The sequence below is a fragment of the Patiria miniata genome, unplaced genomic scaffold, assembly GCF_015706575.1.
Source record: "Patiria miniata isolate m_02_andy unplaced genomic scaffold, ASM1570657v1 HiC_scaffold_9, whole genome shotgun sequence".
Taxonomy (NCBI): Eukaryota; Metazoa; Echinodermata; class Asteroidea; order Valvatida; family Asterinidae; genus Patiria; species Patiria miniata.
In genome coordinates this window covers 12,457,352-12,472,087 of record NW_024037076.1, presented here as the reverse complement: position 1 = coordinate 12,472,087, position 14,736 = coordinate 12,457,352, and the positions used below count along the sequence as shown (strand labels likewise).

General features: G+C 40.9%; 1 protein-coding gene across 1 annotated transcript; it reads left to right on the top strand.

Annotated features, from left to right (window-relative positions):
* The first annotated feature begins 845 nt into the window (after positions 1–845).
* Positions 846–13,644, top strand: LOC119720696 (multivesicular body subunit 12B-like). Its single transcript, XM_038190504.1, has 9 exons — positions 846–988; positions 4,553–4,783; positions 5,443–5,541; positions 6,106–6,196; positions 7,448–7,580; positions 8,999–9,145; positions 10,939–11,072; positions 12,028–12,086; positions 13,259–13,644. The coding sequence occupies exons 2-9, from the start codon at positions 4,706–4,708 to the stop codon at positions 13,364–13,366; spliced, it is 849 nt and encodes a 282-aa protein (XP_038046432.1). The 5' UTR covers positions 846–988; positions 4,553–4,705; the 3' UTR covers positions 13,367–13,644.
* The last annotated feature ends 1,092 nt before the right edge of the window (positions 13,645–14,736 follow it).

Genomic DNA, 14,736 nt, shown 5'->3' with positions numbered 1-14,736 from the left:
ACCTTAATTATCAATCGTCGGAATAATTTAATTGGGCTGACTCTGTTTCAATACCGATTTATTCGGGGTGCGAATAGAATACACTTTGGATGTGCCTTAACCCGGAAATTTCTGGCATTTAGGAAAGTACAGAATCATTTTACATTTAATAATACCTGCGTACGTACGTGTCATAAAAGTATCGTAGAGGGCGCTAAACAACCATGTAGTTTGGGAAAAGAAAATCGCGGCCGGGCCGTATGAGCATTAATCTTCATGAAAAAAAAAGGAAAGAAAAATGTGAAATGAGGCACCCCGGTACATTTTGGCAAAAAACAAATAGGAATTCCTGATTAAACAGGATTCTCATGCCTGGGACCCGGTCCTTCCCGCAACGCACCACTACATGTACCTAAGGGGCAGTCTGGCGGATATAGCGCCCTCTCATCGGCTATAAGGCAGAACCTTAATTCAGTAACGTTAAAACTTATAACATTAACATTCCCAAACCTGAAAATAAATTGCCACGGTTTTCATTACGATTTACTTTAGAGTCGAATAAACAACAGTTTCAGTTATTTAAGGTAATCAACCTTTATAATTCGTTTTCTCCTAAGGTTTATTTGCAATGACTGTTTAGGGCCACCGTAGTGGTAATCTTCACGGCGGCGCGCCGCCGTAAAAATAGTGCCTAGCCGAAAATCCGGCCAGCCGAAAATCCGGCCTGATTTTCGTGCCAAGATCAGCTTGGTTTACTCGTGACTAGTACTTCCGGTTCCCTCTGCTGAAGTTGAACAAGTGAGGGCGCTGTACCAAAATATGGATTTCCCTGGTATCCGACCGTGGCTTTAGTGGATAAAGGAACAGTGGTCCTGTGTAAACCAGTGAACGTGCAACTCTACGAAATTGATCATGATCAATCACAATATCGCATCGATGATGATTCAGATTCACCATGTAATCAACTCGAAAATGAGTGCAGAACGTATTGATTATTTATTGCATTCAAGTAAGTACTTCTGTTACCTGTTGAAATTAATTGGCAATTAATTTGTCGCCAGGTTTGTTTAGATCAGGACTTGAATTGGCGTCTGTCATTTTGTCTAATACCATGTTTACAAAATTAATTAGATAGGCCCTACTTCGCAATATCATCCTGTTTTGCAGTGCATGCCATGTATAATTTGTATTTCTCTACCCACTAATACAATTTGGTAAAAAAATATTCGGGGCCTATGCAGTTTACTTTAAAGGGACACTGCGTCCTGGAATGAGCCCGATTGAGCTTCAAAACGCGCTTTGATTTTGAATGAAATGCTAGTGTTAATCGGAAAGAACATCACGCAATTTCATGAACTTGAAGTTGAACTATCCATGCTATCCTGGCTTTGTGTTATTTCTTAAGGGGTTGTGTTATTCGTGTGAGAAAGACTTTTGGGGTCCACTTTTGCGACCCCAAATTGTCAGGCTGTTCATGCTAGTTGTGCTTCCATCATGTCCATTGAAGTTCCAGCCATCAAGTGTTCGCCTTTTGCGAACGTGTAAGAAACCACATTTTGTGCATTGGTGCTGTGTGCAATTTTATGTGACATATACAAGGTGTATTGTACATTCACTGAAACGACACAAAAAACGTATGCGTACTCCATTGTGTCCGATGTAAACAACCACCCAGTTTTTTGTTCTTTTCTCGGGAAGGGTTAGACATTTATTAGCATTAGGTTGCTTTCCTTTCATCATATGTTTGAAATAGGATAAGTAAAACAATCCAAAACTTGAACATTTCGTGGATTTCATGACGCAGTGCCCCTTTAACGAATGACCGACAAAAGTCAAAATTAAAAAAAGGAGTTCTCTGCCCCAGTTACTGGGTCTATGAAAAGGATGTGTAATAGTAGGCTTAGGCCACACAAAAAAAGTCTCCGGTTTCTGGTATGGAGCTTGCCCAAAAAGTGGTGCGGCGACGCGGCTTTTTTTTTTTTTTTACCTGATATTTTTGCTTCAAATGTCGGCTGATGACTGCAAATGGTGCCCGACTAAACTTAGTGCAAATATATGGGAGTCTAGAGAGGCCATATAAAGCTTATTCTCGACCATAACCCCATCTAAAAACACGTTAAAATTGTGCAGCAGCAGGATTCCAGTCAAACCAGTGAGTTTGGCGATTTTGAGACATTGAAAAAAAACTTTTTTCATTTTGCCGATGCGCATGGCTACGGCGACGCGCGCGCATACCAGAAACCAGAGACTTTTTTTTTTGGGCCTTAAATACTATTATGTTACATTGTTAGTCATGATCATTGACAAGTGATAGGTGTGGTGTGTGTACACCCTTACCTGACCTCACCCATCATACACATAGTGTCATAGGGTAACTAAAAAAGGGTATAGCTTTTGGCTTGGATGACTAGTGAATTTCAATAGTCGCAATTATAACACCTCACCCACAGATTCTGTGTCTTGATTGGCCGAAAGCGAGTCACATGTTACTTTCTAATTTTGCTATCTTTCTGTGCACGGTCAAAAGTACTATACCCGTAGCAACCAAAGTACTATACCATTAGCAACCAAAGTACTATTTCCACGGCGCGGTATTTGTGTGCAAGTGGGTGCGCGTTGTGCGTAGCGCGTATTGTTCCAAAGAGAGCGCGCCCCAGACTTGGGTTCATACATTTCGTGAAGGGGTAGTTTGGAAGAGAGAAATACATTTTCCACCAATTTTGTATTGAAATTGAAGTTATTTCAACTGTGTTCAGATTTAAATAATTTAAAATATTAAAATCAAGCAGAATCTGTGGGTGAAGTGTTATAAAACAAATATTGAACGCTTTATCTCGTGGTAAAGTAAAACTAGCCTCCCTCGGTGATCCATGGACCATTCTATTTTCCCTCGGCTTCGCCTTGGGAAAATAGAATGTCCATGGATCACCTCGGGAGGCTAGTTTTACTACACCACTCGAAGCATTCAATATTTGTATACTAGTTGCGATAAAAAGTCGCGACTAGTCAACTAGTCATGACTAGTAACACATTATTTATTTATCCAGTAATACCTCTGGTCAATGGACCTTTTTACGAATCAATTCAGATTAAGGTGCACATGTACATCAACGGGCCTGGCGGCAAGAAGCGAAGCAGTGCATTGAAAATGCATGGGGTTACAAATATTCTGGTCATTTTCTCTCAATTTCTCCAGGATTTGTCCTTTTTTTTTCTTTAGAAATTTGAAGACTGCTTCAGTACAGGTAGGCCTGTAGACGTCTTTAACGGGGCATGCAGTGTGTTGGTGCAGTCACACAGTGTGGCTGTCAGAAATATAGACCTTTATCATGCTTCCACCATTTTATTCATGTTCCCTGTATCCAATCATACTACTGAATGATAATGTTTTTGTGCAAAAAGGGACCAGACTATTTTTCCTTCCAGCCTCGCTTTAATTACATTGATCTGAATGGGAAAAATCAAATGGCTGCAACATGATAATGGTCTATTGAAGGTTGATAGCATTATGCCATTGTAGCATTGCTTAGGCCAAAAAAAAAATAGTTCTGCTTCCGATTACATGCCTTTCAAAAATAGGGTCGGTCGGTCGGAATTTTTTTTTTTGGCCAATTTTTTTTATGCAGATTGAATGGGGTATTCAATTATATGAGAAGTTTTAGCCTGAACTATTTCTATTGTACTACGAAAGCTATACACGAAATGGCAACAAAAAGTGAGTAAAACCTACCTTTAATTATTGTCAATATATTTACGTTCGATAATTTCAAAAAATAATGGAAAATTCAGGCCGTTCGCACCATATGCACAACGCTAGTCAAGACGCTGGGAGCTGGCCAAAACTCCGAGGTGTGTAATGCGTGCGTGTGTGGCGAGCGGCCCAACATGGGCCGTCAGAGCTGTTTTTACCGTCAACAATTTCGGGAAACACACGGCATGTATCACTCCAAATACGAGTAGTGCGATCTCAAAATGAACTCCTGAACACAGAAAATACATACACGGACAAGCTAGATCAATTCTGTAAATTAACTTGCAAAAAATGTTCTTTCTCCATCGGTGTTTTCTTGGCATTTTTACGATGTCGAATCCGACCAGTTGACAGTGGCCTGCACTGTACTGATAGCGCGTTATCGGTCACATAGCTAGCTATGGACTGGTTACCGCATTTTCATTATGTCTTCTAAATTGGCCCCTGCGCGGCGCGGCGGGAACCAGTCGTCGCCACGTGATTATAGTCACCGTGCGTGACATCGAATTGCGAAGTAGTTATATCGCGAAGCGAATTTGTAATAACGGAGGTTTCTTTGAAAAAAAAGTGAATGTAAGTAAGAAAACAAATAAATACAAGCATTTTTGGATGCAAAAGGGTTGTTGAGAGGTATTTTGTGAAGACAGAAAAGACACATTTTATTTGTATTTATTCAATTTTTTTTTTATTTTTAATGTTTTTTTGGAATCGCCGATAAAATGTTAAGGGTCGCAGCCTAAAAATAGGGTCGGTCGGGTAACCGGAAGCAGAAGTATTCTTTTTTTTGGCCTTACCCATATTTGCCCTTTGCTTTTGTTGCAGAATTGTTTGATGGGATGAACACTTTAGAAGTTGCATGGTGATCGGTCCTGAATTATCAGATTGTACATAGAGAAGTTTCCCGAACGAAAGTAGCCTAAAAAAATAAAACACCTGAAATCAGACTGACATCATCAAGGGCTTCCTGGAGACAATATGGCGAATGACTCCCTGCCAGTTACTGGGGTCTGCGTGGTGGCCGACAAAGAGAGATGCCCTGTTCACTTTCAAGTTGTGAGTAAAGAAAACAGGGGTTTGGGTTGTACTTCATCATCTGTTTGGTACCAAAAATCTGAGCCCAACATTTAAGGTATTGATAACATGAAAATAGAAAATATAACAGCATGCACTTTAATGGTGTATATTCCAAATGCCATCTCAGCTCCCCGGGGAGTATATAGCTCGATGCCGCTATTTCGGCGCAAAGCAGTAAATATCAATCAAAATAACCATCACTGCCCTCACAGGTACCGATTTACTCCTGGGTGGAGAGAAGCAATGAGTGACAAAGTGCCTTGCCCTGTTTAGTACCAAAAATCTGAGCCCAACATTTAAGGTATTGATAACATGAAAATAGAAAATATAACAACATGCACTTTACTGGTGTTTATTCCAAATACCATATCAGCTTCCTGGGGAGTATACAGCTCGATGTTTCCATTTTGGCGCAAAGGAGCTTAAATCAACCACAATAACCATCTCTGCCCTCACAGGTACCATTTACTCCTGGGTGGAGAGAAGCAATGAGTGACAGAGTGCCTTGCCCAAGGGCACATGCACCATAACCGCAGGCTGGACTCGAACCCACAACCTGCAGAATTACCCGTAGACCACAAATTCAGTGCTCCAGACCACGAGGCTATGACACTCGTATGTTTTGTTGTTTCTCTCAGATTGAGAGCACCACAGACGGCCAGGATGCTGACATCTGGAAGGACAGCTTCTTCAGGAAGGTCAGGCGATACCTCTGCTTCACACGCCAACCCGCTCAGGTCAGTATAGATGTTATGCCCCAACTAGTCCATAGGTTCCAACTCAAGCTAGGACTATACCAACGTATACCCCCCCCCCCCCGCCCACTTTTGAAAGTGGGGGGATATCATAGCATTTGTCTCCACCCCCCCACTTTTGTCGTCCGCTAATCAAAATTGAGCCTATATTTGATTCTATAGCTCAGAATAGCTGATTCAACGACTCCCAACTCGAACTTGGTTAGATGCCTTGAGCATCTAACCAAGATGGATTTGGCGCATTATAATGCTCTTTACTATTATTTTTATTATTATTAAATGATGAACTGTTGCTCAAAATTGTTTTTGTTATAGCGGTCAGAAATTGCCTCAGATGGCACCACAGAACATCTAGAATCCAAAAATTTTCGGGGCCCTTAAGCGGGCACCGAACTCCATGCCGAAAGGGCTTCGCGCTTCGCACTCGTATTAGTTCTGATCAAGGTATGTCCCCCTCCCCCCACTTTTGAGAAGCGATTGACGTCCTTGCTTGCTTGCAGCAGTTGAGATCCAGTTTGTCGTGACGATTGTCTGTTTGTCTTACAGGGGAATGTAGTATTGACAGACTTTACTGTCATCAAGGAAGGCGATCAGATCCCACAGGGCTACACATGCATTCCAACCACTTCAGACTCAAGTAAGAAAATCTTGTCTATTCTCTTATGAACAAAGGTATTAAACAAAAAATATTTGAAGGCAATTAACTTCTGAACTTGGATGCGAGCTCTGATCTAAAAAAAAAAAAAACCCCTCAAAGTCCGTCATTACAACCCAGTTTGGTATTCTAACTGCGCATTCGCTGTATTCGTGCAAAATCATAGCGGGTACCAGCAAAATTTAAGATATTGTCTTGTTTTAAACAAACCTGAAGTAACAGGAAGTGGTTTTTTTTATATGCCCTAACTTTTGTGCGAACGAAATTTTCCATCGTCTTTTTGATCGCATGAAAAATTGCAGAATCAATGCAGATTCGGTTACCAGGCACTAGCATGCATTTATTTGCCACTTTCATTCCAAGTATAAATCTTTGAATCTTCTTCTGCATATATACGCAGTTGGACTACCAATTTGGCGTATTGGTTTGCATGAGAAGTTGTCCACTTAAAACCATGCATGTAGTGTTTGTGTGTATTCAACAAACTGAGGTGAGCAGGCTATATGGACACAAGATGTACACTAGCTATATGGACACGAGATGGTGATTGTGACCACCTTCGAGAGCCCCTTTGGGGCACAATTGCAGAATACCCCGCCACTCGATCTATCCACCTCGTAGCCGGCTACGAGGCCACGGTTGGTTGACCTCAATAAACATTCTCAGCGCTACTTGTATGTTCTATGCGTCATGCTCCATTGCACTCCCACTTCGTAACCGCGTAGCCGCCAACAGGGTAGTTGGTTTGGACTTTTTTCAGCAACTCCCATTCCTTTTGTGTTGCTTCGTTCTCAAATAATGGACCCCCACTTAGTATCCGCGTAGCTGGCATGGACTTGAATTGTTTCTTTTCCAGTGATTCCAACCTCGTAGCCAGAGAATTTAGGGGTGTATTTCCGAGTGGTGGGGTATTCTGCAATTACTCCCCCTTTGGGAAGGACACGCCGCGTTTGCGTACGTGGTTCCCATATGCATTGGGCAAAGTGTGCAGGACTAATTTGATGTGCACAAACTGGAAGCATCTTCATGTGGGTGCAAGGCGCAGGCAATGCATACGAATGTCCCTCCCAGTGGTCTCCCCCAACTCTCCCTTTCTAGCCGTTGAGGGGGTACTTGCACACGGTGTCCATTGGCCATGTGTACAAAACCCTCTTACTATTTCCAATGTCAGATTGCATCAACCTGCATCACTTGTGCGGGATGCTGATTTCTATTTTTACTGTTACTCCTCAGAGGAGCCGGTCCTTAAGAAGAAGGTTGTCATCGCAAAGTTTGTTATGAGAAGTTTGGTGAACAGCGCTATCTGTGATATCAGCCTGACCTCCTCAAAGGCCAAAACCCGACCCATTGATGCGTCACCAAGGGGGTAAGCCCAAGAAACCATTACTTTACCTCATACATATGAGCAAGAGCCAGATTCTGGCTGGCCCATTCACTATCGTGTGTTTATAACCGATCCTTGTCATTTAATTGGTGGAACTCACATCACGTGACATTCGTTATTGCTCCAGATCACGCTGAGGCTCAAAAAGTCCCAGTCGCCCATGGGGAATGGGAAATACTATTGAACAGTTAGGATCATTCTTGTTCCACGACGCGATATTTGTGTGCAAATGCATGCTGGTGTGCGCGTTCAGCGTTGCGCGTAGCGTTTATTGTTCCAAAGAGCCAGCGCTACAGCGTTGGGTTCAAACATTTTCGTGAAGGGGTGGTTTGGAAGAGAGAAATTATACATTTCCACCAATTTTGTATTAAAATAAAAGTTCAAATATATCAAATGACAATAAAACAAATATTGAGTGGCTTTAAATTGTGAAATGGGAGGAATATTATCGCTCGGTAAAATCTGGACTTCTCCAGTTCACTTGACTTCGCCTCATGAAATGGAAAAGTCCAGATTTTACCTTGCGATAAATTCCTCCCATTCCACGTTGAGCCGCTCAGTATTTGTATACTAGTCACGAGTTGTGCATTTTACTATCGCACACATGAGGATTAACTCACAGGGTAAATACAAAACTTGCTTCTCTCCACCAGGGATATAGATGTGTACCAGCATAAGCCGGGGAGTAACCTGCTATGGGAATAGAAATATTCTCAGTCGTTTCATGCCAAGGAAACCGTTGATAAAGGCCAGCCTGAAAAGCCTCATTGGCTCAGGGCAGACTTTTATCATTTAAATCATCATACACAAAAAACACACTATTCTCATTAATTTGGGATTGTGCGAGCTGCAGCAACCGGCACTTTAATTAGCCTACACTTGTTTCTTCAACTTCTCCAAGACACATCATTATAACTGATAATTTTGCATGATATACATCAAGATATATATCAACATAACAAACTGTAAATTCGACCCATTGCTTTTGGTGATCGCCAGATTCGAAAAACCACAAACCTTTTTGGAAAAAGTGGAAACGTATGCACTGACCAATGCTGACCACCGCTCTCAGGCTAGCTAAGCAATGATAATGGGAGGTTCTTAAAACAACGTATTTTAAGATTGAATTACTTGAGCCATTACAATAGCATATAATTAAATAAATTACGTGTGTTGCGTTGCTGGTAGCAAGCATCAAGTGACGCGTTTCTCCGCTAGCATCACATACCACTACCTATTCAAAATTCCCGCTCTGACCATCGAACCATACAATCATTAGCATATCAATGATAAATTCGGTGCATTCTAATTCGTTCTGGACTCAACCGAATGCATCAACATTCCCTCACCTACTTATTTCCATTAGAAACTGCTCAATTTCTTCTCTTTTTTTTGCACAGAGAGATCAATGGTCTATATCTGTACCTCAAGTTGGGGACACTTCCAAGCCTTACATCACAGCCAGTGCCCACACTTCCGTATAACAGGCCACACTCAGTCAGCAATCCGCAACCGTACACCAATAATGCTAACGTTGGCTATTATGGGTGAGACACACAACCGTTTCTATTTAGGGTCCCATGTGCAACATTTTCCTGTCCATGTTACCTAGATATTTTGTAATTTTCCATTCAGGTATCATAAAGAATACAATTTTTTATTTGTTGGGTAGGTAGTTTGCTATTCATAATCACTCTTGGAGGACGACTGCATCAACAAGTGCATCCTGAAATATAAGTCATAGATCATGTCAGATATAACAGGGACAGGAAAAAAGTGGTCCCTAATTTTAGGCCAAAAAAAAAATACTCGGTCTCTGGTCAGCGCGCCATCGATTTTAATCATGTGCGTCAACCTTCTTTTTTTTTCAAATTAACACGGAAGCTACAACAGCGCCCTCTATTGCTGCGCCTCCTCAAATTTTTGTACCAAGGAGCGCCAAGGAATGGGGAAATTGCACCAAGGCAAATGATAAAGGGCACCAAGGCAAATTATGGAGGACACCAATGTATAATGAGGACCCAAAAAAGCAAAATAGTACCCACCTTGTCTGTACAATACAAGCTTGAAAAAAAAAAAAAACACCAAAAAAAAACAACGCGTCGCCGCATCAATTCCGAAACTTCAGTCTGACCAGAGACAGACTATTTTTTTTGTTGGCTTTATAGAATGACTGTGTCCACATTAACATGAACCCCGCCTCAAAATCCTGCACAAAGATATATATAGTCTGAGAACAGAAATCACATTTGTGTCCTGGGTCAACTCATTTAAGTATCCACATGTGCACGAATGAGTGTTCCATGTGTTCTTCAGGCATGCAACTTTTCCTCGGATCCGCTGATTTCCTCGTTTTTTTTACTTCTCATGAATACCATTACAAATTGAAAAGTACTGTACAAAGTCTTGTGTGGTTTGGAGTTTCCTCGTTTTTTTCCAACTTCCCAGTTGCATGCCTGGTACATATACTTGAGAACTAGGCAAATCAGATTAAGGGAACATAGAATGTTGAGATTTTTATGCCGCATTGCGATCAAAATTTTCCATGTAACATTTGATATGAGGTCTACGCTTCAGTCTCAAGTCAAAATGCGACATTTAGGAATCAGATTTTGCTGGTAACGGAAGTTTCATTTAGAAGAAAAAATGTAGACACAGCTCCCAAGTTTGGTCTTGCCATTATTTAAGGTATTAAAACAGTGTCCATTGTGCCAAATGTTATAATCTTGTTTCTTATTTATCCTGGCAGTACCTGCATATTTTTATTGACCAGTGTGAGATTTATGTGAACAAAACATACACTTTGCTGCTGTTTTCTAGAAATCTTATGAGATACACAGAAAGAACAAACTTGGCAAAATTTGTATTGAATGCATGAGTGGACCTCGTCAGTAATTATCGTTTTAAGCACTATTCCCCCCCCCCCCCCCCCCCCCGATTAGGGCTGTGCATCGGAACCGGGCACCCGAGTACATGACTGTTGATGTCAGGAATCGGTTCCAGATTATAGCATCGGGTACCCGTAACCAACTTTACACATTAATTAGTCATTTCTCAGCCAATGAAAAAGAAAGGTTGTGAATGTAATTTGTGGGGAATTTTTCAAAATGAAAGTCAGGCTACATGGGAAAACAAAACATAATTCACGTTTATGACGCTTGCGCAAGTTACAGTTTTCAGCATAAAGCTATAGAGCTCACCGTACACACTTGTATCTTGCATTGACAAACCGATGTGGCAGTATTATTGTGCGGACCTTTTTGAAAATCTAAACAACAAGTTTTCCCCCCAAAAATGTTAAATTGAATTTTTGTGGTTTACAATGTAATACTTTGTGCAGATCTCCAAGAAAGGCTGAAGATAGTGCGGCTCCGGCCCAGCCCACGCCTTACCAGTATCCGTCAAGAGGCAGTACCTTGACCAGGCAGGCATCCATGATACAAACTAATGCAGCTACAGAGCGAATACACTCAGGTAAAACCAACCCTTTCACATTAATGCTTTTAGGGACTTCGTGTAAATATAGGTTTTCCCGGTAAATTTCCTGAAATGTTCATTCACTTCTGAAAATAGATCATTCAGTTTCATCTGAATTTGAATGCATGTCTTTAATCCCATTTCAATTCAACGAAACTTCAATCCTTTTCATTGTTTGTGCATTCGGTTTTGAGGAACAGACGGCTAATTACGTTACCTGTGCATTCATATATATGCAAGCAAACCTTCTCTAAATTGATTTCAGGTACAGCTAAATTGATTGACGGTTAATGAAAAAGAAATCCTTCATTGTATCTGGTGCCGATGGCATTAAACTAAAAGGGAAATAGAATTGTGAATGTTTAAAATCGCCCTATCAAAGCGAAAAAGAAGTCTTGTAAACAAGTCTGAATGAACAGAAACAAAAGGTGCTTCTCAATCACTTAATCGAGTGAACTAAAATGGAACCAAATGCTCTGGTAGCGAAAACAAAACGTGTGATCAGAGTTCTTCTCAAATTCAGAGGAAAATGAATGACCGATTTTCGGAAGTGAATGAACAGTTTAGGAAATTGACCGTGAAAACCTATACTATAAAAAAAAAAAAATAGTACTACAGTTGTCCCTTGTAAATCTGACAAGATTCTGGTTATGGACTCCATGCAGATGGTACTTGACGACCATAATTATATTTGAAAGCCCCTGTGAGAGGAGCACCATGTGCCTGTACTGGTTTGTGTGCTTATTGCGCCAAGTTCGCACAGCTAATTTTGTTCCGAATGGACAAACCTGTAGTATCAATGCCAATCACCCTCGGGCAGCACACTCTCAATTCCGGCCTCACTCGCTGCGAGCGGGTCGCTGACAGATATTTCCGGCCTCACTTCTACGTGTTTATCTGTCATCGAGCGCGCACTGGTTAACCAAACAATTTCTTGTCATTGATTTTCCAGCAATTGAGGGGGTGCCGTTTGAGCTCCACACCTCACTACAGCCAACCGACAACTCACAGGTAAGCTGTAGTATTGCATTATAAAAGATACACATATTCACACTAACCCTTCTATGCAAACATACATTCGGAGCCAAGTTGTCATTTCAGTCAAAATCAATCAAGTGACTGTTTTCAACAGTTAAGAATTCCTAGCCTACATTAAAACAGGATTGACTTGCTGTGACTGTTTATGTAACTTGATGCAGCTGTGCTTTGACTGTGGGTGATTGATAAGCCAGCTGTGCCCACAACTTGCCTGTTTTGTCTGTTCGTGGTCTGTTGACTGAATTTGACTAGTCACAGTGCTTACTTGACATATGATCCAACTGTTGGTGACTAGCCTGTGTTAAAAGTATAGCAGGAAAAATGGGTGGAAAGTTCACCGTCTGTGAATGTTTAAACAGTAGGACGGTTAGAACCAGCCAATTGGTTTTTGACTTTGTTTAGGTCATTTGGACTGCTGTTTTCACAAAGTCTGACAAAGAAATATACAGATATTTGCAAATGGACTCGTCAGACTCAAGCTGGGTCTGGGTCCTGTTATGCACTCCTTGACAGTTTCACATTCTCACCCAAAATCAAGAGCACAGGAGTCTGGCCATAGACCTTATTCACGACGAAACCAATTTTTTTTTATCGTGTTTCGTGATATTGAATAGATTGTGAACTGTTGAATGGGATGGTGCCAGACTATTTATGCGTTCCAAGCCTCACTATCAATTTGTTTTGTAAATGTGGCTTAAAACATTGGGGTCTGTTAAATCACAAATTTAAATGATGCATCAGAGCTGACTGGTGTTAATTTGTAATAAACTTGATTTCATAGCTTTCATTTCTTTTCGCAAGTTCCAAAAAGGAAGATTTTACCTCGATTTCAATTTAATATGGCCGACATGTGAATAAAGCCTATTTTGTCAAGTTTCTCATGTTTAATTCCAAATGTACAAGTATTTATTTCAGTATACTAGTTGGACTATGAAAAAGGACTTGATTAAAAACACTGCTATCAATACCAGCAACCATATTACCTTTATGCAAACCCATATCTTTTTTGAAATGATGAACAGTTTTCATTATGGGGCTATTATAATTATAAGATCTCCAATGCACTTTGTCACTAGTGGTTTTAGGAAATCGCATATATAAAAGCAGACAATGAATACGTGTTACATTTTTCTTTCTTTCAAAAGGATTTTCCAACGTTACAGCTCCCGACAGACGAAGATGTGCTTCTCAGGTACAGCTACGATTTCAGCACCGAGCGCCAATCCAAACAGAGGAATCTTGTCACACTATGAGGGCGCTCTTCACTTTCGGCCATAAAATCTTTCATTCGCTTGTTCCCTTCACCTTATATATCCAATGGCGTATTTCAGTGGCCTTGTCAGTGTTGCAGTGGAGACTGACACTAGTCCTGAAATGTTGAGACTAGTCATCGTAAGTTTTCCAGTCGCAAGCCAAGTCACACAACCTATCTATTAACTCTAACTCCCTGGGCCTTTTTGCTAGGATGTAGCCTCAATCCTGCAAAATCTTCCAATTGGCCTCATGGAAAAATAGCATATAACCTCAATCCTGCAAATTTCTCCATTATTTCTTAAATATGGTCTATGGAGGGGTGACCACTGCCTGAATCCTGCGGCAGTGACTGTCAATATTTTGAGGCTTGGCCAGTGACATCTTTGAGCAGTACCGAGGATTTCAAGCATAATCCAGGCCTATATTTATGCATGGCTGAGCAAAAAACAACACAAGGTCCAGCCCAAGACCTTGACAAAGTGCATCCTACGAAATCAGTAACGCATTTTTGCCATATAACCTCAATCCTTCAAATTCCTCCACTTTGGCAAAGAGGATTTTGAAGGATTCAGGGCAGTTAGGGTAAAAATAGGTGACAATATCATTCCTTTATTATTCATTCATTTTGTTACGTACATTCACTGTTACTTGTGACTGGACTTGTGATGGACTGGATTGTTCCAATCATCTTTAATATCCACTGATGTTGCCAGTGTTGTAGTTGAGTTCCATCGCAAGCCTCTTCAATCTCAAGTCACTAGCTATGGAAACAAATTCCGTCAAAGGGTTTCCTTTGTTACTGCTCATCCCCTGTTACTTGTGACTGGACTTGTGATTTACTTGTGATGGCCAAAGTTGACGTAATTTGTTTAGCCTCTTGTCAGAAAGATTCCAGTGACTGAGGATCATGTGTGCACACTGAATGTACATGCATTGATGATTTTAGGGGGGCCCCCCCCCCCCAAAAAAAATTGTGTTTCTGGTAACTGTATCAAAACGAGGAAGGATTTTTTTGGGGGGGGGGGGGTGAGTACATACTTATATGTGTACACAACATGTATGTATCTCTGTTCGAATTAGTGGAGAACTACGCATGCTTGTAAGGAGTTTCTTTATTTCATATAGTCCAGACTTGTAATATTTTGTCATATCCAAAAAAGAGGTAACTATACAGTAGAATGCCGTTATAGCGAACACTATGGGGTCCATAAAAAAATGGGGTTGGTACCCATCTTGCAAATGGGGGCGCTCTTCAAAACTGACTATTATTATGCATACTGCAGATTATATTGCATTTGCATGGCGCATTATAATGGATTTTGAGCGGGTTTATTTGTGGGATTGATATCAGAACTCCCTAACCATTTAT

Excerpts from the sequence above, each read along its gene's own strand:
- LOC119720696 (XM_038190504.1), top strand. The coding sequence starts at position 4,706 with ATGGCGAATGACTCCCTGCCAGTTACTGGGGTCTGCGTGGTGGCCGAC. Across the intron at positions 7,581-8,998 it reads ATTGATGCGTCACCAAGGGG|AGAGATCAATGGTCTATATC; the intron begins GTAAGCCCAAGA and ends TTTTTTGCACAG. Across the intron at positions 9,146-10,938 it reads GCTAACGTTGGCTATTATGG|ATCTCCAAGAAAGGCTGAAG; the intron begins GTGAGACACACA and ends TACTTTGTGCAG.